Source organism: Diabrotica undecimpunctata, chromosome 5, assembly GCF_040954645.1.
Source record: "Diabrotica undecimpunctata isolate CICGRU chromosome 5, icDiaUnde3, whole genome shotgun sequence".
NCBI classification, from domain to species: domain Eukaryota; kingdom Metazoa; phylum Arthropoda; class Insecta; order Coleoptera; family Chrysomelidae; genus Diabrotica; species Diabrotica undecimpunctata.
Genome location: NC_092807.1, coordinates 62,530,764 through 62,555,768, shown reverse-complemented (window position 1 = coordinate 62,555,768; position 25,005 = coordinate 62,530,764). Strand labels below are relative to the sequence as shown.

The window sequence follows — 25,005 nt, the reverse complement described above, 5'->3', positions numbered from 1 at the left end:
AGAAAACGAATATGAATTTAACCTAAAAAAACTGTTTTGTTATATTTCTCACTATGTTGTTTAAGTACCTGTTAGAATAAGCATACACACCCTGTGATTTAATTTACCATATCTGTTAAAACAAAAATTAAAAAAGAAAATTATCTATCCCATAAATACTTACTTTTCATAAAATAATTCACTCTATTTTTAAGACAACCTCAAATATTTCTGGTGACGTTCAACAACTAACCACAGAATGACGACGATTGTAGAAGAGCTTGACATAATAAACAGAGAGCGTTCGCGTACCAAATTAAAAAAATGGGGTGGCTCATGGTACAAGCTGGCCCAAGGTACAAGCCTCTCCACTATACTTTATACCCACGTAAATGCAAAATGAGAACAGGTCACAGAAATTAAGGAAGGCATAGTACCAGCTAGAGTAGCATTTAACAATATGAAAAGGATGTCTCTTCGTCTAAAACTATGTCTAGTTAAATACTACATTTTTTAAATCTTACTATATGATGCGGACGCCTAGACGCAGACAGAGACACTCATGAAAAGCCTTCGAAATGTGGGTATTCCGCTGCATTCTTCGTATATCCTGGACCAAACAAGTAACCAACATAGAGGTAATCCACAGACTTGGAAAAGAGAAGAAAATCATGAGTACAATTAGACAAAGAAAGCTTGAATATCTAGGCCACATATTGAAACACGACAAGTACCCTCCACTTCAATTGATTATCCAGGTAAAAAATGTCATACAATGTGTTTATGCGATTATGTCTCTATTCTTATTTATATGGACTTTTCAAGACAGTATCTTCTCGAAATTTAATCCCAGATATTTAGCAGAGTCTATAATAGGTACCCAATAAGTCACCTGTTCTGATAGGTATATAAGATAGTATTTAATGTGAAATACTATCGTACTACTACGTACTATAAATATTATAAAGTATAAGTACTATAAATACTACGTCATACTATTCTCGATGTATGGCTTGCGCTCTCCAGAAATACGGCTGAACAAACTTTTTCCCTTTCAATGCTTTTTCTATTACATTTGTCTTTCTACGAACCTGGTCTATAGTCGAGTGACTTATCTGAAGCCAAACTGGTGCACTCGGATGAGATCCTTTTCTTCAATTACTATTTTCAGTTTTGTTAGTAAAAGCGTTTGAAACACCAACATAAAAGGCAACCAGAATTTGGTTAAAAAGTTTTTAAAAAATCACCTTTTACAATCGTGTTTGCATTTGTTAGCTATTCTGAACAAAAATGTTCTAGGTAAATTTTCTCTAAAGTTGATCTTTTAAAATATTGGTTATATTAAAATTTTAAATGGCGCAAAAATTATTATTTTCAACGCTCACGAACAAAGGCAAAAATTATTATTTTTGATGTTGGCCATTATCTTTAAGTTGAAATTTAAGTTCATTTATTCAAAAACATTATAATGTATAAAATTATAGAACTACAAGATATCAAACTTTTTTCTGAAACTATTTTGTGTGACAATTCTGTAATGTATTTATTTAATGGGAATAAACCACAATTTTAACTGAAAATGCGTTGTATTTGACGTTTCGATTTTTACCTCAAAGTAAATAATAATTAATTATTTTTCGATATTTTTTTCATTACAAAATATTTTTAATTAACATATTTATATATGTTAGACGTATTCACACAATTTTCAGATAGAAATTTGTGCTACCCTGTATACATTTTTTTTTTCGTATATTGGAATTTTCAGTAGGCATATAATTGGTATATTTTACATAGATGGGACAATTTTATTATACGAGTAAAACACAAAATATCTGTAAAATACGATAATAACATTATATAATCTCATAGAATGGTTATAAACAAGAGATAGACTAACTTTCTTCTCCGAGATTATCATTTTCGTCATCGGAGTTCATTGCAAAGTTCAGAGGTCGCTTACATATTTATTTATTCGCAACCTTTCATGTTTAAACAAACCCACTAAAATTATAGAACCGTCTTTACTCTCTCGAATATATAACCACTTATTTCATTTCTATTGTTTAAAAATAACGCCTTCGAGTATGGCAAAATATACGTTACATAAGAACGGTTGGTCTATTGATGAGTCGGTTTATGATCTTACAAGTATACATGCATTTAATATATATTTGGGTTAATGATTACTCACATTTCTAAATATAATCTCCGTATCACCAACAGATACAATTTTTGATTATTAGGCAGCTAATGGAAAATTATAGAAATAAGAAGGAACAAATATGTTCATATTTATTTTGTCTATCTCCAGAAGTTTTCTGGTGGGTACTGAATAAAAAAAGTTTGCGTTATGAAATTCTAAAAAATTATAGAGTTCTCCATAAAGGAATAAAAACTAGTAACAGGAAAGGTGTACAGAAAAAACTCACATAAAGTACGTTTGCATCAGGGGTCAATTATGTGCTTTTATTATTAGGACTTACGGAAACAGAATCTTATTCCTAATAATCTAAAAAAATAAAGATTGGAACGGTGCCACCAAAATCTTGAAAGAAATATTCTTTAAAACTTGGTAGGAAATATATTTTTTGAATAAATTAATTAATTTAGAGTGAAATGGAATATCAAATAGCCATAAGCAACAGATTAAAATTTCGAGGAGAAGAGAAGGAGGATAACATACAGATAGAGCAAGGATGATAGCAAATGGCAACGGTTATAAAACAAGCAGAGGAATAACCATTGGAAAAAAAGAATCGCCCAAAAAAAATAGTTTGACAAAGAATACGAGGAAATGTTGGAAATAAAAACTCAAAAAGAATGAAAATGCTACAAAATCTTATAGATGAAAACAGCAGATTTTCGCAAAACAAGAGCTCAGACAAGACGACTACTCAGAACTAAAAAAGAAGAGCTACTTATAACATCAAATAAGGGAAAAAGAACTAAAGAGATAAGCCAGGTAAGGAAATTCTATGCGGAAGTAGAGACAATGAGACAAGTTGGAAGTATTTGGAAAATAGAAGCTATGACAAATGAAACAGGATAACTAATAATGACGGAAACAGAAATCGTCTAACGATAGAAAAAATACTTTCAGAACTTACTACATATTGGAAGTGAGACGGAGGAAAAAAAATTAAATTCCATTCTACAAATGTGGAAATAAAACACCAAAACTTAAAGAAGTAAAAAATGCAATAACATCTCTTAAAAATCACAAAGCACCAGTATAAATAAAAAAATAACAAAAAGGGGAGGAAACGTTCTGCATCAAAAATTATATGAAATTATTATGAGAATATGATAACTAAGGAAAATTCGTAGAAAATACAACGGGAGCGTCATAGTACCCATACATAAGAGAGGGAATAAAGAACTTTTTCTAAACTATGAGTCATATAACTTATTAGCACAGCATATAAAGACTCAGTTCTTAAGACGGAAAATATGATAGGCAGCTACCAATGCGGTTTTTGTGCTAAAATGGAAGGTCAACGATGAATAAAATATTTAAGATTCGACAAATATTAGAAAAAAAATGGGAATTTAACTAGAATGTTTCGGGCTGGATGAAAGAAACATGAGAAACATAATGATGAGAGGAGAGAAAGAATGGAGAGAGTTACACTGTCTGATCTCTGGGGTGATAAAGAATAAGGAGCAGGACAGAAATCTTGTTTATTTTTTCTCGAGAGCCAAGAACCGGTAAGTACCAAAATTAGTTTATGGTCTCACGGAAATATTTTCGTTCTTTTAATTTCTTTTGGTAATAGACAATTCTTAAGCAATTTTTTTCTGATATACGGTGATAGGTATGGTTTTTCCTTAATATAATATAGTTCTTCTTCTTTTAAAGTAACGGTAAATATAAGGATTTTAGTTAATTGAGTGGCAATACTACTACTCTAGAACTGTAGTTAAAGTTCTAGCCGGAACACGGCTACCGGCACTACCCTGGGGTCTTCTGGCCTAGTATCCTACTCGACCGAAAGATGCCAGGGTGTCTTGCTCCGTGATGTCTAAAAAAAGATTTCCCCACCGTTGCCTGCTAGAATTCAATGGATACCTTCTTAGGCTCTTACTGGAATCTGGCAATACCACAATTAAAAAAAACTAGAATGTCCACCAAATCTTCGTAGATTTCCATAAAACATATGATTTTATAAAAAGAAGCCAGATATAACTAACAATGCTAGAAATGGGAATACCAACAAAATTAGTGGAGCTTACACAAATGTGCGTCATAAACTTATATGTACATCTAAAAATAGGAAACACAAAATCAACGTCATTTAGTATAACATCAGGACACCAACAAGGAGATTCCTTGTCACCATTGCTATTCAATTCTGCCTTGGAATAGACAATAAGTAAAATTTTGTAGGAGCTGAAAGAGGGTTTGGCCAATCAAGGTTCAAACTGGTGTTGGCCTTTATTGATAACATAGATACAGTGGCTCATTCTACATAATGACGTGTGGGAGGTCTTTTCACAGGAGGAAGCAGGTAATCTGGGTCTACGAATAAATGAAGAAAAGACGAAATACATGGTAGTTACAAAAAATTGAAGGTCAAATAGAATTAGACAAAACATAACTCTTAATGATCAAAACTTTGAAGTATTAAACCGTTTAAGTATCTGAGGGCGGTAATCACACATGACAACCAAGTAGAAAAAGAAATCTCAGCGGGAATAATTGATGGGAATAGAGCAGTTTACTCTCTTTCAACATTATTGAGATCTACGATGTTAAAAAGACAATCTAAAATAACATTATACAAGTAATTAATTCGACCAGTTGTTACTTATGGCAGTGAAATCAGGATACTCAACAAATGGGAAATAGATAAGCTGCTGGTATTTGAAAGAAAGATTCTCAGAATGATATTTGGTATTTGGTCCAAGCAGATTTGTCTAAGATTAGGGTACAACGATGAGAACTGAAAGCACAAGATCGTATAGAAGTTGGAGGGCAATAGTGGATGCGGCCAAAATTCACCGCACCAAAAGTTGTGAGGCCAGACAAGAAGATGTTTAAAGGTCTAAATAGACAAACATGTTAATCTTAACTGAAATATTGACAATGAAAAATTTTATGTCGACCGTAAATTTTAATCCCTCTTAGGTGTTTCTTAAAGATAGTATTTTATACATAACAGATTATGCAGCTATTCACATTATTGGTTTATTAAATTACTAATATTTGAGAGAATAAAATTTCAAATAATTCTTGAAATTCTTCGTCATTAGTTTATGACATCATCTTGGGGATTATCTACCAGCTGACATAAAAACTACTAAATAATTTTCAAACGGAGTATAGTTTCAGTTTATTCCTAAGTTAAATTGTTTATAATTCTGATTTAAAAACGAAATAGAAGCTTTAATTAGTTGTTCTTATTGTTTTTTAACAGAAATCCTCTTCTGGGGTACTGAACTGTTTAATAGTATTTCTCAAAAAGTCATTTTCTTTTTTCACACAGAGTTAAACAATAAGCAGAAAACAAAAAATCAATTTAACACATTGTATCTATGTTTTCGCGCAATAACAATATTTTGGACCAAATACTTGGCTATCGTCTATATACCTCAATAGTTATGACGAGCCCTGTATTTGAGTAATACAAGTAGTGGCTGCTTACTACAGGTAGATTCTGAAAAACATAACATATAACGCAATAAATGTAGATGTCTTATTTGAAAGCTAATAGTTTTAAAAATAATTCCGGTATTGATTCAACACACATTCTGTATATGGAATTTATAATATGGAAACCAGATTGTATCACCATCTTCCAAGTGCAACCGCATAGAATGTTTGCAATGGACCTGAACTTGTGGGATCTAATGAATTACATGCTATAAATTTATCAGTCTCGTTTATAAAACAAAATAGGTTTAATACAAAAAAAAACATTTAAAATGAAATGTTATTAAGAAATAAATATTTCACAATTTGTTCTATATCAATACGCATTATTTCAAATAAGTAATTCTTCTTTTTCAAATGCCCTATTTGCTGCGAACGTTGGGTATTAAAATAGCAATTCTGATCTTGCTTACGGCACTTCTATATAGTTCGACCGATGTAAGCCCGAACCACTTCCGCAAATTTAAGAGCCAGTGACTTCTCCAGCCTGGCCCTCGAGTACTGTCTATTTTTCCCTGGATAATCAAATGAAGTAGACGGAATTTATCGTGTGTCAATATGTGGCACACATAGTCAAGTTTTCTATGTTTAATTGGGCTCATGATTTCTTTCTCTTTTCCATTTCTGTGGATTACCTATAATGTTGGTGACATGTTCGGTCCAGGATATACGAAGAATGCGTCGGTATCCACATTTCGAATGTGTCTAGTATTTTCATGGGCGTTTCTGTCAGCGTCTAGGCCTCTGCACAATATAGTAATAGGCCCATGAGACATTGTTAAGGGGTCATTTGACCCGGCACAAATGTGTAATAACACACAATATGTAATAACAAGTTTAGAAAGTATGCTGTCAATTTTTATCGGTACAGGTGACTACAGAGGTAAGGTAAACTTACCACTCAAGGGGGGGGGGGCAAAGTGGGATATTATGATCTCAAATGTCTGTATGGCAATGATATATTTCGTTAATATTGACATCAATTATCAACAAAAACAAAACGCTGTACAAAAAAATGGTTCTAAATAGCTTTAAAAGTATTATAGTCCTGGTTGTGAGGCCGCTCCCGTAGGAAAAATGTTTCTAATTCGGTTTCTTTACGGATTCCTGTTCAAAAATGTCTTCTTTCACCAAATCAGAAGGGTGCCGTGCAAAATTTTTGGACAGACATTGTTCAAGCAATTTTTTTTAAACAAATTCCAAATATCGGTTTTTGCACCGAAAAGCATTTTTTTAGGTTTCTTGGGCAATTTAAAAAAAGTCTCTTGTCATTTTTCTTAAGCTGATAGTTTTCAAGTTATTACAAATTAAAATCTCAAAAAAGCGAAAAAACGTACTTTGGAGGCTGGAAAACTCATGACAATTATTATTTTTCAGTTAGCCGAGTGCCTAAATTGGAGAGTAGGTTTGAAAAGGTATATTAAGTTTGTTTTGTTCTTTTCATTAACAAGAAATTTATCTTAAGATAATTAGTAATAAGTTTAGTAGTGAAGGAAAGGGTCGATAATAAATTAATAATAACATAGTAATAATGTTAAAAAAATGATAAATTGATTTAAAATAATATAAATAAAAAATATATAATAGAAAACTAAGTCTAATGGTTCGTTTTTATCGTATTCTTACAAGTAACCAAGAAATTGTTCAACTTTAAACCCTCTTTAATATTGCTCTGATGCCATTTCATTTTATCGTAAAATGATTTAAAAAAATAAGACCCAAAAGAAAATTTTTTCAAAAATTTTTAGTTATTTTCGTTAATAACTATTTTATTTTTCATTTTATATTAAAACTTAATACGAATAAAGTTATAGACAATTTAATTTGCTACAAATAAGGTAAAATAAAATTTTCTGTTGGATTGCTAGTTTACGAGATATAGCGCGAAAATCCTTTGCATCCCTGTTTCTAAGATGGCGGCCACGGGACAGCGGTGGCGATCCTCAAAGATGAACTTGATCTTATACTTACCCTCCCAACACTTCAAAAGAATAAAATAGCGTTCTGTAAGCAATGCACGCTGAACAAAATGTAACATTTCAATAGACTATATCAGCTTTGCAAAATCCATCAGTTGAAAATGTACGGCTGTGTTTTTTTTTCATTTGTCTACTTTTAAATAACTAATAACAGCCACCATATTTAAAATATAAGATAACATACATCACAGGGCACTTTAAAAAATCAATTTTCAAATTTTTGATTTGTGTTTTTCTTTAAAATTTTTAATTTTTACCATTTATTATAACCGGATATGAAATAGTTTGATATTTTTTAATTATATTTTGTCAAAAAAGTGACTACCGTACAAGAAATAATAATCTAACCGAAAAAACAACAATTCTATTCCCAAATACAGATAACTGTTTATAAACATTTTTGAAAGACCATTAGACGGCATAGTTGTCAAAAATTCTTTTACGCATCAAGTAATAATTTGGAATTGATGACCTCAACGAAGTGGGGTTAAAATCAAGAGTTGCTTAGATTTCTCACTGTTTAAATTGTTGAATTAAATTGACTGGTCGCTGGTTAATCGTGGTGGTAAATAGTTGTTCGATAGGGTGAAGAAATAACTTATAAAATGAAATCTCTTCACACGTTCTTTATTTTGTGCTCTTATGGCAACATATGGAAACATACTACTTTTATAAACTTGTAATGACTTTGCCTAGGGCTGACAGGGTTGCCGGCTAGGCAAATTAAAACTTAGGACTAAGAATTTACATATAGGTACATAGAAGAGAAATATTTTAAAACAATAGAATAAAAATATTTTGAAACAATTTTAAACAAACTCCCCCGTTGAAGGGTACCTTCAAAATAGATTATAAATTTAAATAAAGTCTTATATATTAATACTATCACTAACACTCTCTTGCTGCATTGGTAACGGACACAAATGACGAACAGAGCGAATAACAGTCTTATTGTTTGTTTTTACCTCTGCCACTCTTGAAAGTTTATCTTTACCGGAATGCAAGTTAATAATACGTCCCAAAGGCCATCTACATGGTGGTTGTTGATAACTGCGAATTAACACTAAAGTTCCAATCTTCAAATGGGACGAAGATTCTTTCCATTTGTATTGCTGTTGCAGTTGCAAAACGTATTCTTTCACATAACGATTCCAAAATTGTTGATATATATGACGAATCGTTTTGTAGTTGGAGAGCCTGCCTATCGGGATTGTGCTTAAGTCAGTATCGGGCATGGTTGTAATAGGACGGCCAATCAGGAAATGGGAAGGAGTAAGTGGCGTTAGGTCAGTTGGGTCATTAGAGAGTGCAAACATAGGTCTAGAATTTAAGACTCCCTCGATCTGAATTAGCAGAGAATTAAAATCTTCGTAGATAAGTTTTTTGTCGAGTAACACCCTCTTTAAATGGTGTTTCATGCTTTTAACTGCCGCCTCCAAAAGACCGCCAAAATTAGGCGCATACGGTGGAATGAAATGCCAATTTATATTATGATCAATAGCGTAATTGTGAATATAAGTATTATTTTTTAAAAGAAATTGACCAAATTGTTTAAGTTCATTGCGAGCTCCAACGAAAGTGGATCCATTATATGAATAAATGTCATTGGGGATACCTCGTCGAGCTACGAAACGCTTCAAGCAGGATAGGAAACAGTCTGTTGTAAGATTTGTAATGAGTTCAAGATGAATTGCTTTGGTACAAAAGCATACAAAAACACAAACGTACCCTTTTATTTCTTTGGCTCCCCTACCCGATTTATTGTTTAGTAAAAATGGTCCTGCAAAATCTATGCCACAGTGCTGAAATGGCAGTGATGGGGTTGTGCGAGCTTCGGGCAAACTGGCCATTGGACAACTGGCAAATGTAGGTTTAAATTTAAAACAAGTAAGACAATTTCTTACTGTTTTTCTTGCAAGGTCTCTCCCCCGAATTGGCCAATAATATTGTCGAATTGATGAGAGAAGGAGTTGAGGACCTGCATGTAATAGGACTTTATGTTTATGTTCAAATAGCAACTTAGTGAAAGGATGATTAGATGAAATTAATATAGGGTGTTTAGAGTTAAAGTCTAATCCAGATAATCTAAGTCGACCCCCTACTCGTAATACATGATTTTCATCTAAAAATTGAGTAAAATTTGAAAGTTTATGTTTGATTGGTAATGGTTTATTGGAATTTAAAATAGATATTTCCTCCGCAAATGAATCCAATTGTGCAAGTTTTATTAACCGCAATGATGCTTCTTCTACTTCGGAAAGAGTTAAAGGGCCTATCGTTCTTTCTGACCTTTTTTTACACGCGTTATTACGAAATCGAAGACAATAACTAACGACATATTTTAACGTTGAAATATTAGAAAATCGAGAGAATAGAAAGAGTGGTACCGAATGGGTAACCAATAACATCGAACGTTTAACCTTTTGTTCAGGAAGTTCGATTTCAGACATTGCAGGAGGTGCGGGTTTGTCTATAGGACCACGTAGAAAAATTGGCCCCTTCCACCATAATTCACGATTAGCTAGATCTTCTGGTAGAACTCCTCTGGAAGCCAGGTCTGAAGGATTTTCTTTAGTATTAACATAATACCAATCATCCTTGTTGGTTAACTGTTGAATTTTGGCAACGCGATTGCCTACGAATTGTTGTAACTGATTAGCATCCTTTTTTATCCAACATACTACTATCTGAGAGTCGGACCAATAGTATATCGGTACTGATGGTGACCTGGCATTGACAACTTGGGCTGTTAATTGTGCTCCCAGTAGAGCAGCACATAACTCTAATCTGGGAATGGTGAGTCGCTTTAATGGTGCAACTTTACTTTTGGAGCAAATTAAATGACTTTGATAATTGCCACTTGCATCTATGCTTCGGAAATATATACAGCTTGCATAAGCATCTTGAGATGCATCGCAGAAACAATGAATGTCTAGTATGGAATGATTGGATCCAAGAACATGTCTAGGAATCTCTAATTGATTGAGTTGGGACAATTGATTGTAAAATTGTGTCCATTTAATATAAATGTCATGTGGAACCTTTTCGTCCCAATTTAATTTGAAGGTCCATAATTTCTGAATTATGAGTTTAGAAAGTACAATTACTGGAGAGAGAAGACCAAGAGGATCCCAGATTGGTGAAATGATAGACAATATCTTTCTCTTAGTAATCGAATTATCATGTGGAGTTGAAGATATTTTAAAATTTAGAATGTCTTTGTTACTATTAAATTGTACACCTAAGGTTTTACAGCTTTCGTGTTCACCGAAATTTAAAATTTTATTAGGAATATCGCAACATGGAATGTTCAAGAGAACACTCGGATTATTTGTAACCCATTTTCTAAGTATGAATTGTGCTGATTTTAATATGTCTGAAATATCTTTACATCGGGTTTGTAATTCTGAAAGATCATTGGAACCCGTTACTAGGTCATCAACATAGAAATCATTAAGAATTGTCTGTGAAGCTGTCGGTAATGTATTACAGTTATCAATCGCTAATTGATTTATGCATTTTATTGCTAAGTATGGCGAACTAGTACAACCGTACGTAACGGTGTTTAATTGATAAATTGAAAATTCATCTGCTGGATTGTCCCTCCACAGGATCTGTTGAAGGGGCTTGTGTGCATCATGTATAAGGATCTGCCTATACATTTTACTAACGTCAGCAGACACAACATACTTGTATAGTCGGAATCTAATTAAAATGTCAAATATGTTATTTTGCACCTTTGGTCCAACATATTGTAACTCATTGAGAGACCATCCAGAACTACTTGGACTTGATCCATCAAAGACCACTCTAAGTTGAGTAGTCAGACTACTAGGCTTGTATATGCCATGGTGGGGAAAGAAATAAGTTGGTTCAGTGACCATGTCACTTTCTACCCTGGTCATGTGACCTAAATCGATATATTCATGTATAAAATTTTTGTATAATTGATAAAATTGAGGATGAGTTTTGAATCGGTTTTCGAGTGATATGAATCGGTTTTTTGCCATTTCTTTTGAATCTCCCAATAAATCGGTAGAATATTTAAAGGGCAACTTCACTACAAACTGACCGTTTTCATTTCTTTGAGTGTGTTTGGTAAATAGTTCCTCACACTGGACGTCATCTTTTGATAACATCATAGGTTCATTTATCTCATTGAGTTCCCAGAATTTACGTAACTGATTGTCTTCTGCTATAAAGCATTGTGAAAAATTGCATAACGACGTTGATATCGCATTCATTACAGTACCAGATATTACCCACCCAAGTTTGGTATTTTGAAGCACTGGTGCATGTTTTCCTAATTTAATATTACCATCTAATAGCAGTTCCCAGAACAAACTGGCACCTATGATCATGTCAACTTTCTGAGGAGTATTGAAAGTAGGATCAGACAATTCGATATTTTGAGGAATGGAAATTGTAGAGATATCAAATTGTTGTAACGGAATAGTTGAAATGAATGGTGTTACATAACAAGATAATTGAAATTGGAACTTATTTTTGTTTGAGAAAATTTTAATTGAAGTTTTCTTTTTTAAAGTAGAAACCACTTGGTTAATACCAATAATAGCTAATTCGGTATTGGTTAATGGTAACCCTAACCGTTTGACAAACTCTTCGGTAATCAAATGGGATTGAGCTCCTGAATCGAGCAGAGCTCTACATTGATGCAATTGATTGTTTTGGTCTTTAACTTTGAATGTTACTGTCGACAGAATTATATTAGATTGTGTATTTCTTTCTGTAACTAAGCATTGTTGATTTGGGACTGAAATTGCTTGACTATTGTGAGAAATTGCTTGTGAATTGTGTGACACCTGGTCACTATTATTTGGCTGATTCTGAGCACCTACTGATTGAATTGTGTCTCGTGAATTGTATTGATTATTGTTGTTGTATGCATTTGACTGTGTGTTTTGACTTTGATAGGAACGAGAATAATCTTGATGTAATAAAGTGTTGTGTTTACGTTTACACTTACGACATGATCCGCTACTGCACCTTTCCTTGGAGTGACCAAAACGTAAACAATTCGGACAAAGTTTTAAAGATTTAATCTTTTCCCATCTGTCATTAATTGTTAATCTTAAAAATTCGGGGCAAGAATATATTAAATGATCACTCTTGCAAAAATTGCACTGAATTTGATTTATTGCTAAATGAAATTGTGATCGAGATTGTAGAGGTTTCTGAAACCCAGAGTGACTTTTAACGGTCATCATTGAGGAGGAATGAGGCTCTTCTTGAGATTGTAATATGTCTTGTCTCTGTTTAAGGAATTCAAGAAATTCATTTAAATGAGGCAATTCGACAGAAGTGTGGTATTCTTTCCACTTATTTTGAGTTACTTTGTCTAATTTATTGTATACAACATGAATAATTGTCATATCCCATAGAGACTCTTTAGTGAGCTTCATTCCTTCTAAATATGATAAATGCTTTGAAACTTCATCGATTAACCCTCTGAATTGCATGAATGTTCCTTTATGTATCGAATTTAAATTGAAAATAGATTTTAAGTGGGTGTCTACTAGAAACTTTTTTCGATCGAATTTGTTGCAAAGCATATTCCATGCAGCATGGTAGTCTTGGGAATCAGTAAAACCCTCTATTGTTCGTTTGGCATAACCTTCCAACGCAGCTTTTAAAAAATTAAACTTTTGACCTGCACTTAATGATGAATTTGAATCGATAGTGTTTATAAAATTGGTTTTGAATTCGAGCCACTGCTCATATTCACCATTAAATGTAGGAAGCTTGATTTTCGGCAAAAGAAAATTTTGAAGTGGATCGTGATTAACTACATTTTGAGGTGTGACATTTATTACCGGAGAAGAATTGTTTATGTATTCCTCTAAATATGAAATTGCTGTATAAAAATGATTTTCAAATGGATCACGTTCATTAAAATGAATTTCTAATTGATCGTCCGAACATTTCTCCTCGATAGATTGCTGAATAATTTCAAATTGACTTAATAATTCAAGATTATTTTTATATCGCATATTTACATCGCCTAATGTCGGTTTAAGTGAACCATCAATTATTTTATTTACAAAATTTGTTAATGAAGTTAATTTACGTTTAAGAGAACCTCTATTTCTTATTGTGCAATATCTGAGCTCGACATTATTTATTTTTTAATTGAAATGTTCGTATATATCTCTAAATCTGACAAGTTATAATACCATGCAAATTCAAAAAGATCAAAAAAGTCTGAAATACCAGAATCTATAAATAGCACTGCGATAAGGGTTAAGGGTAGGATTTATCTTAAGATGGTATATAAGTGGAACAGACTTACAGCTTTTCAGGGATGCGCGTCTGCAATCGCTCAGCAAATTGGCCACAGGAACACCGCTTCGTGTTTGTCAACGTTCTTTTGACTCGCTGTCCCGTTCTCTGATGGGTTGAAAGGCACAGATGCACTAATAGAAACTTTTGCGTTACTTTTAACAAATTGATTATTTAAAATTGAAATTGTTACGATTTACCACCGAATTCGGCTACGAATGACCAAAAAATTGTATGTTTAAATTGTTGAATTAAATTGACTGGTCGCTGGTTAATCGTGGTGGTAAATAGTTGTTCGATAGGGTGAAGAAATAACTTATAAAATGAAATCTCTTCACACGTTCTTTATTTTGTGCTCTTATGGCAACATATGGAAACATACTACTTTTATAAACTTGTAATGACTTTGCCTAGGGCTGACAGGGTTGCCGGCTAGGCAAATTAAAACTTAGGACTAAGAATTTACATATAGGTACATAGAATAGAAATATTTTAAAACAATAGAATAAAAATATTTTGAAACAATTTTAAACACTCACTCCTGTACCAGCCTAAAAAGTAATCTAAATAACGAACCGAAACTATGTGTATGAATGCCGTATTGTATCAATGCCGAAAATAAGGTCAACATTTTTCGAAAATCATAGATTGTCTCTGCTACTGGTACCATTATTTTTTTACGGTATTAGGTCGCAGGTCATTAGTTTTGTATTACCTACCTAAGTTATAAATGCTGTACAAATATGTTTGACCAAAATGCACACCCCTTGAGTGGTAAGTTTACCTTACCTTACGTTACCTGTACCGATAAAACTCGACGGCATAGTTCCTAAAGTTGTTATTACATATTGTAGTATTGTTTTATATGAGAGTCATACTTGGTCAAATGACCCCTTAAAATGTCCTATGGGCTTGTAGTATATAAGATAGGAAAAATTTAATTTAACTAGATGTAGTTTTAGAGAAAGAGACATTTTCGCTTAATTTTTGTTACCCGTTCCCATTTTCATTTACGGTGGTGCCAAGGTATGCATAAGATTCTACATGGTCAATTATGCTTTGCTTATCAGCATACATTTTGTGTTTTTGAAGTTGAGGCTCAGACCATAGTTCCTCACTGACTGCATTAACCCCTTTCCATTTCTGGTATAATTCATCTATACTACTGGAAATGATCATCGTATTATTATATCATTATGTCAATAAGTCATTATCTTGCATTTATTTTCTTTCACTGGATTCTTAGTCTCACTTCGGTACTTTCTCACCTGAAAATCTTATACATACTGTATAAGCATATCTTCATGTTATCGAAGACCACCCAAGAACTGGCATATTTATATGTTTTTGACATGTATATCTCGAAACAGGACAATTCAATATTTTTAATCTTCCTCCAATTTACTGTCAACGAACATATTACAAAATTTAAAACTAAGACCCGAAAATGGAGAACAATGTCATGATCCCACTATGAAACAGTTTGTTTACGGACCTTTATAATATTGACATTAAATTCTACTTCACTAATATTTCATACAAAAAATTGTTTTTTTTATGAATTTTTACGAATTTACAGAACTTTCCCGAACGACTCATTGCATAAACAATTCAAATCTGCCAGAAAATAGCAGAGTAAAAAGTTATACTAGGCTAAAAAATGAGACATTCACGTCAAATGCTGCTGAACCTATGAATAAAAATATTTAGGGGTTTAAATTTACTGTAACGATAACTTGAATACAATAGGGATGTTCACTAATTTTTAAATATTGTTAAATTCAATAGGTTATAACATATATAAAAACATAGCAAACATAAAATTGTTTAAAAATATATATTTCTTAAGATAAATCAATTCTTAATTTCAATTCTGATGGAGGCTAGAAAAACGGCTCCTCGCAGCGAGGCTACGGTATGTGACGTCAGCAGTCGTATCGACAAATTGTTTTGTATACGTATTTACGAAGTGTGACCAGTTCTTTAAATATTTAATCACTGATAATGAAACCAATTAAGTGGTGTTTTGTTCCTGGGTGTCTAAATACATCTAAAAACAATTCTGAGAAGATTTTTATTACAGTTCCAAACATTTTAACACCATATTCACATAAAATTGTTAAACCACAGGTTTTTATATCTGTACCTCGGAGGACAACACTATGTCCATTTTTTCAATTTTGACAATTTTACAGACTAATAATTAACTTTTATAACTTTATTTAAAGGAATAGAGCACTAGGTCCTAAACCATTTGCTGATAAAGAAAGTGACCTTTAAAAGAACACCAAGTCCATTTTTTACTTTGAGGGATAAAACACCATGTGGACTTAATGTTTTGTCCCTCTACGCATGTGAATTACCGCCGCGCATATCTCTATGATGAGAGGTAGACTGTTAGTGATCTAATAATAATACTTTTGCTATTTATGGTGTGTTTACAGTGGTTTGTTACTAATAATAAGAACAATGAACCATAATTCTCTTAGGAGAAAGATTCTTGAAGTACCTACTAAAAAGTTCTGCGAATTCTTCTACTGCATTTACAGGTAAGCTACCTTTTTGCTCATTATTTTTAAATTATTAAAAAACATAACCTCAAAAGGATAATGTAGTGATTTGATACCAACCTTAGACTAGCAATATTATTAAATCTTTTACAACCAATATTATACGCCTTGTTTAATTTCAGAATCAAATAATACACCAAGCAATGATGTTTTAAATGAAGAGCATATTATTAGAGATGCCTTGAGTTGTGATAATGAAGATCAGTCTGATATAGAGAAAAGTTCTGATAAACTATTCGTAGTGGAAATGAAATAAGATCTGCATTACTAAAATGGGCAGATACCGTCATTCCTGACAGTAACATAGAAGAAATCATACTACGGTCTTACAAATGTTACGGCCAGAATAAAAATGTTGGCATTAATACTTGTTTAAAAAAGTAAAAATTATCATCCAGAAGTTTCTACTAAAGAGTAATACCCACATGGAGGCGGACACTGTCCATGCGCTGATAGAGCGAAAGAGAAAAAACTTAACATTTCTATTTACACGCCCTGGGACTGGCAGCCGTTAGTCAGATAAACCTCAATGAAATATACCGTACATACTATGGAATAGAAGAATTTAAAAATTTAAGGTCTTTTTTTAAGGACATTAACAAACAACAAGTTCTTCTGTCAAACTGTGTTTAACTGCAAGTTAAACAAAACAGCATTGGAACTATGTTTTTAAAAAGTAATTTTCATGACGAAAACCAGGAAATTGACCTTGTTAGGTTTCACCTAACATAAGGCGTTAAGGCGACACCTTACATTGCCAAAAGATTTGCAACTGGTATCACAAAGTCCAATACTTATATCACAACAAAAGTATAACGATCTATTGGCATTACTGTCAAATGTTCCTACATTTTGCCATGATTTTTATCAAAACTTAAAGCATACCTACTAGTAATACTAATAGTGACTATCGAGAAGGAGACTTACTTGAGGATGACTGAGTGGTTTGTACCTAAAATGTCATTTTTACATAAATATTTGTATTTGTAAAGGTAAATTGTATGGTTAAATAAATTTTGTCAGTAAAAGTCAAATAGGATTGTAGTTGTTATTGAATACCCAATACTAATTCTTACAGTACAATAACTTTATTAGATGGATACAACACCATGTCCGTTAAAAGAGTTAAAAAACACAGGAACAAATTTGTTTTTAATTCCAACAAATGTATTATGTAAATAACAATAAACAGAATGTTCTAGTAAAATATTGTTTCAATATCTTAATAAAGAGCTGCAGCAATAATACTTTTTGGTGAAAAAAAGTTTAAAACTGCTCTCCTGTAAAGTTTTAAAAATGAACATAGTGTTGATTCCTTCCGAGGTACAGATATTTGCATTTATTTTTTTTGTAACTTGCATAATAACTGCCTTTTCTAGGTTTTCTCTCTCTTTGTAGCAAACACTACTTATTTGGCTTCATTATCACTGCCTAATTACTTAAAGAGCTGGTTACACTTCGTAAATACGTATACACAACAAGTTGTCGATACGACTGTTGACGTCACACACCGTAGCCTCGCTGCGAGGAGCCGTTTTTCTAGCCTCCATCAAAATTAAAATTAAAAATTGATTTATCTTAAAAAATATATATTTTTAAACAATTTCATGTTTACTATATTTTTATGTATTTTATAATCTATTGAAATTATTTGAATTTAACTATATTTAAAAATTTGTGAACATCCCTATTAGCTGAAAATGAAATTGTCTCGGGCGTGCATGACACAACGATGAGCAGAGCATTTTCGGGAGGCTGGAACACACACAAGAACACCAGGAAAAGGACGATATAGAGCTACTTCCCAGGAAAATCATATTTTTTTGAGCTTCAATGATCCGTGAAACAGAACTTATAACAGCCGTAGTGTAAATGATTGGATTAGAAAAGCTTCAAGCTGTTATCATGGCTAGAGGGACAACACTCGATATTAGAAATATAGTCAAGTGCGTGGGACTGATGCATTTTTGTTTTGAGTCGAAGTTGAAATTCTTCAAAAAATGAAAATTCATTCGTAATAAAAAAAAATAAAAGTACTTTAACCCCGTTTTGTTAAATAAAATGTAATTTTTCGATTGTCCGATATAGTTAAAAGTAGATTTTCCCTTTTAATTTATTAAAAGTAGAGTTTTTCGTCCATTTTAAAAGTCATAAACACAACCCTTAAAACCAAATGGTATATTAGTTATTTACAGAAATTTAGTTAATAATTATTAATCAAGAATAAAATTGATCAAATTAAGGATATTGTAATACAGTCTATATAAATATCGTATTGAGATACTATCTGGAATATTATTTTTAACTAGAAGAATAAGCCTTTACTACTGTGAAAACTTACCTCGTCCAGATTTTCAAATCACAACCTTATGTTAGCAATTTTCTGCGGATCTGAAAAAAAATATGATAAATATAATATAAACATAAATAAAAGCATGTGGACAAAAATATACAATTTCTTATAACGTGGAACTTCCCTAGATTTAAATATCTGCAAATAATAATAGTCTCCCATTTTAGGGGATCTGCATATATGCATATCTGCAAATATTAAGTCTTAAAATTTAGCCATCGTTATGAATAAGTCACACTGTTAAGTAAAGCGATTTATGTGTATTAAGAAATCGGATAGGTGTAAACACTCCGCTGAGCTGAATTTGCAGGTGGATTGAGTAACTTACAAACTACCACACTCTCGTAAAAAGAACATTGCAAAAAACAACCGATGTACAGACTGAAAACCGAAGACGAACAATGTAAAAGAAACGGATAATGAATGTAACGGATACATAGAATGTACAGGGGATATTAAAAAAAATAAAAATCAATAGGTACATATGTGCAATATTCTACATGAAACTACATGAAACGTAATGGTCTAAGACATCTCCACAAGCGCAGAACATAAAATCGCATAGTCATGTGTAACACTGTGTGGTATGACACTTTTGTGCTGATACTTTACGGTGCGTCATGTGTATTGACACCGCGACAATAAAGTGTCATGACACAGTAACACCGTCGTAGCACCACGAGTGTTCCCAAGCAATGCAATTCACTGCAATAGTGCGATTTGATACAACAAAAAGAGACAGTGTGTTGCTTTGTGTCCTTTGTTCTCAAAAAGGTTTTATTTGTGAAAAGATCAACTCTCGGCCAGAGTCTCGCACAGCTATTAAGTAAATACAAAACAGATGTTACAGCTTCTTCATCTGTTTTTTACAATAGCTGACCTTATTTCGATGGTTTAGCAAAATATTGTTTTGTAAGAATATATCCAGTCTCTTTATTTAGATTATTTTTTATGGGCCACTCACTTGAATTAGTGAAATAAAATAACAGTTTATACTCAGGATTATTAATGTTTTGACCAAAATCAATTTTAAAAAGAACATTTTTATTGAAGCTTGAGATATTACAAAAGTTTGTAAAAATAAATTTAAATATAAGTAATTACTAAATAATTTTAAAGTATTTAATAATCACAGATCAGACATAGAATATCTTTGTAACTCATTTATTAAATTTAATATATTTGACATTTTCACTACAGATGTATAAGGTGTATCTAATTTCAATAAATTTTTATGCACAAATATCATGCTTCATATATTGTGGAATAGAGTACTTAGGTATTCCATTTAATAAAGGATTAACAATATAAACAGGTTAACACAATAAAAGAAAGATTTAATTTTTGAAATTATGATGGCTTATAGATTAGTATTTATAAATGAAAAGTTTTTAATCAAAAGTACTACACTCAAATATCAACAGCACCCTCATTTGCCAGTATTTCCAAGTTTTCTCTATTAACTACAATGTTATGTAAAACTGAACAACCTGTTAGGTATTATTCTTTGAACAAAAGGTAACTTGCATCTCATTCCACATGTTAAAATGGTAAATCTCTTTAAAATACCAAAAGCTCTGTCATTCACAATTCTTGACGCAATTTGTGATAGATTATACAGCACTTCGAACTGCTGTCTGAAGATTCTACAATGGTAGTTGAGAACTGGATATTCACTATTTCCTAATCATCAATAATTGTCCATAAATTCCCTATTTTATATACTCATAATATGCAAAAGTATTTAACAACTCATAAAATAGCTACTTCTAATAATTGCACTTTCATATTGTACGACAAGTATTATGGGTTATGGTGCCTATTCTTTAAATGAGAAAATAATTAAATTCAATGTTTTACTCTTTTCAATGATCTTATTTTAATTCTTATTATAGAATCCTATAATACTTAAGAAATACAATTTATAGTTTATAGATTATTTTTATATATACAAAATTATTTAATGTCATTCGTCAAAATAAAAGAATAAAATATGTGTTTGCACACACTGAGTTGATACAATAAGCTGCGCCAGTGTTGCTGTGTCAACATCCAAAAATTTAGTGTGTTACCCATGGTATCACTCGCATATAAACCATATGACTCTGAGTTATCAAGGAAAACATGGGCACATCCAAATAGGATCCGTACATGCCATGGCAAATGTGTGGATCTGCTACACAAATAAGGGAAGCTAATATCTCCCATCTGCAAATCAGACGGTACAACATGTATTTAAGGAGTGCTAAATCAGAGCCTATGAAGGCAGTCGCGAGAATTTACTGTTAACTAGGAAACAGGCTATTGAATATCTAAATAAGTTAAATTTTTGTTTGTGAATTTTACTTTTTAGTTTTTTATATACCTATTAGAAGTTTATGAGGTGAATATAAAGCCATACGATAAACAAAATAAATACGTAAAAATTCCAAAAATTCTGCATTCGATCTTGACAAATGCACCAACTTTCTTAAATATATAAACAGCTAAAATAGATAAAAAGAAATAAGTATAGTGAATTACCAACAAGGGAACACCAACCACATTTTTGTGATCCGTGTTACTCTAATCCGTGTAACACAAATTCAATTTCAAGTATAACAGAAATCCATAAGTCAAAATTTATGGTAACACCAACTACCGAAACCGCTAGAAATCATCCTCTAGACACATTCAAAGACAAAATTTCTTACAATAACTGATGCATATTCAAAATATGAGCCGGGACGGGACTGACGCCTTATCCCGCGGGATGTCCCGCAAAAATTGCACTTTTATTATTATCCGAATGATTTGGTAAAGTTATTATCTGCATTAAGTTATGTAACGTAACAATATTTAACGAAATTAAAAGGTTTTCTGTATTAATATTTCATTTTGATAAAACATAAGTTTGATTTATTGCGATACACGCCTGGTATGCAAAAAATTTATTCGGTTTATGTAGGTCCTCCTAATAAACCGCCACCCGACTTTACAGCGCTACCACCCTAAACAAGAAAAAGAGACAATTATATAAAAAATATGAAAAAACAGCCTCAACCTGAAAGCAACAAACAAGGAAGTTGGATCTTCTTCTAGGTCCTTAGTAGCGAGGATGATCTCAAAATTTGTCACTACAAAAAACGGGTGGGCCTTGACGACGAAGTGGATCGATCTAGTAGAAGTACGAGAAGATAGAAACGTGGACATCTTATCTTGGTGGAAAGACAACCACGATAAATTTCCTAGCATGGTTTGTTTGTTTGATGAAATAACAAATTATTTGTCAACTTTATCAACTTCAGATACTACAAAATCCTTCACACGTTTTCAATGCAGATGAGACTGCATTATTTCTGAACCCAAAAGGCGAAAAGGTACTGGCTCGTAAAGTGAAAAAAGTAAAGTTCATGAAAAAAGTGATTGCCAACAGGTTAATGCTGATGAAAAAGAATGCATGACTGTTTTGATAATTGCAAATGCTGATGGCAATTTTACTCCTGCTATGATTGTATATAAATATAAAAAAATCCCCACAGAGGTTGCCTATAAAGTGTTAACAGGTTGGTCGATGGGCAAATCTGATAGTGGCCGGATGAATGGAGAGCTATTCTTCGAATACATAGCAAATATCTTTCATCCTTGGCTACAAACACAAAACATACAGACACCTTGTTGTATTATTTATTGACGGTCATACTAGTCATTTAACACTGTATATATACCAGTGAATTTTGCAGTAAAAATGGAATAATACTCATAGCATGACACCCCAATTCAACTCATATTCTCCAGCCACTTGACGTAGGATTTTTTAAGCCTACTATGGAAACAAGGTGGAAAGCAAGAGTTCACCAGTGGCGTGTAGATAATATTCAATCAACTAATTTAAGAAAAGCTGATTTACTTGAAAATTCTACAGCATCAACAACTGAAGATGCAGTAATAGCTTGTTCCACGCCAATAAAAGCTCCAGTGAACAGTAAGAAAACGAATAAATATTTTGTTGGCCATATAATCAATATTTCTGGTGACGAGGAAGATTCAGATAATGTTGATTATGAGATCTCCTTTCCTCAAACACGAAGAGGATGGAAAATTTAAGTGGCCTACAAATGATATAATATTTAAGCTACCGCAATCTCAGTTAGATAGCAGAGAACGAATATATTTTAACTTTGACTTTATCGAATATAATATGTAGACTTAGTGTGATTTGTGTTATTATTCTTCATATTTTTATATTAGTTTAAGTATTCAATGTTAGGAAATCTAGTAAATCATGATGATTTACTCTTCTTTAAAAATGTATTTGAAATTTAATAACCATTTTTATTTATATGTCTAATACATTTCTTAATAAATAATAATATACTTACTTAACTTTGAAAAATATAATTTCTATTATATGATGTCAACTACTATAACTTCTAATTATCTGTTATCTACAACTTTACATGTCATTTATTAGAACACTTGTCAACTATTGAACCCCATGCATTTATTTTCTAAGAACCTAATAAAAAAAATTCAATTATAACTAATGATATCTGATAGTTCTAGAAAAAAGTATTTTGTCTGAAGAATATCTTGGTAAAAAATTAACAAAGAGATTGGAATTTTGTTTAAATTATATGTATTTCAAGTTGTGTAATTTATTTAAGTGTCAATTACTCCACATTTACCTTGTACTTTTTTGTTCAAGTTTAACTTATGACTACAGTGTCTGTCCAATTAAGGCGGTACCAATAGGACTTTTTTTATTTTTATTTTTATGAAAAAAATTCTTTAAAAACTTCTGTATTTTCTAAAATTTAAAATACAATCATCAAATATTATTTTTTTTTTCAGTCATGTACGCAGTTTATTAGAAAATATAAATTTAATGAAGAGTAAAGTACATAAATTTATTTTTAACATTATCGACAATCGTTATGCAGACAATTTTATTTTAATTACAAACTACGGTTTATATTATCCACAGTTGGCACATAAGTTAAAGGAAAAAGATTATGATAAACAGTCTGAATTGTGTGTTGATAGATGTGTCATTTATTTTATTTGATAAATTCTAATTACCGATTAGAAGTTTGGTGTTAAAAATTCATTGGTTTGTCAGTGCATCCTAGATTAAATATCGATGTATAGACAAATTGTAAATTAATAGGAAATTAAAGAATATATAAAAATAATAAACACATTATCAGTAATATAATTTAACAAGAGCTGTAGAGGTCCACCTGATACAACTCAACAAAACCTGAAAAAGAAAATAATGAATGTAAACTCTGAAATATTACCCCCCATAACCGGAGAAGAAATCGAAAAAGCAATTAGAGATATGAAAAGAAATATGGCTCCGGGAGACGATGAAATTCTAATTGAAATGTTAAAAGAAGGAGGGGAAAAGATAAAAGGCTACCTAAAGATACCTTTCAATAAATGTTTGTTTGATGGACAAATAACGCAAGAGTGGAACAAGGAAAATACAATTCTGATATATAAGAAAGGAAATATGTAGATCAAAATTAGCTAACAATAGACCAATATCTCTCTTGTCACAAATCTATAAAACTTTCACTAAGGTGATCACAACTAGATTAAACAACAAAGTTAATGCATACCAACCAGTTGAACAGGCAGGATTTAGAAAGGGGTACAGCACAACCGACCACCTTCACACCCTTAAAATATTGATAGAAAAGACCAATGAATACAACCTTCCAATATACCTAGCGTTTGTTGACTATGAAAAAGCGTTTGACAGCATAGAACTATGGGCAGTGGAAGAAGCGCTAGTTAATTGCCGAATAGATTCACGGTACAGGATGTTAATCCACAATATATATCAAAATGCCACTATGAGAATTCAGCTAGAGAGAGATTTACAAACTCCATTAATTAGAATTTGTAGAGGTGTCAGACAAGGGGATACAATCTCACCCAAACTATTTACTCTGGCGTTGGAAGACATTTTTAAATCTATAGACTGGGACAATAAAGGGATTTGTATAAACGGGAAATATTTAAATCATCTAAGATTCGCCGATGATGTACTCCTGATAGCAACAACTATGGAACAACTACGAATAATGATTTCAGACCTAGAAAAAACATCTCTTGAGAAAGAACTAAAAATGAATCTAAAGAAAACTAAAATAATGACTAATACAGAAGACAGATCAG

The 25,005-nt window shown here is 32.0% G+C and overlaps 2 protein-coding genes across 2 annotated transcripts in view; both read right to left on the bottom strand.

The window, feature by feature from the left end:
• The window catches only part of LOC140441347 (uncharacterized), a 278,993-nt gene that overhangs the window by 208,508 nt on the left and 45,480 nt on the right, over positions 1-25,005 (bottom strand). Inside the window, exon 2 of the mRNA XM_072532010.1 lies at positions 18,826-18,875. The gene's annotated coding sequence lies outside the window, so the exon portion shown is untranslated. The remainder of the gene's footprint in view (positions 1-18,825; positions 18,876-25,005) is intronic.
• On the bottom strand, positions 8,484-13,625 carry LOC140442219 (uncharacterized). Its single transcript, XM_072533296.1, has one exon. It carries the CDS (start codon positions 13,623-13,625, stop codon positions 8,484-8,486), a length of 5,142 nt encoding a protein of 1,713 aa, XP_072389397.1.

Coding starts and splice junctions, on each gene's coding strand:
- LOC140442219 (XM_072533296.1), bottom strand. CDS start 13,625: ATGCGATATAAAAATAATCTTGAATTATTAAGTCAATTTGAAATTATT.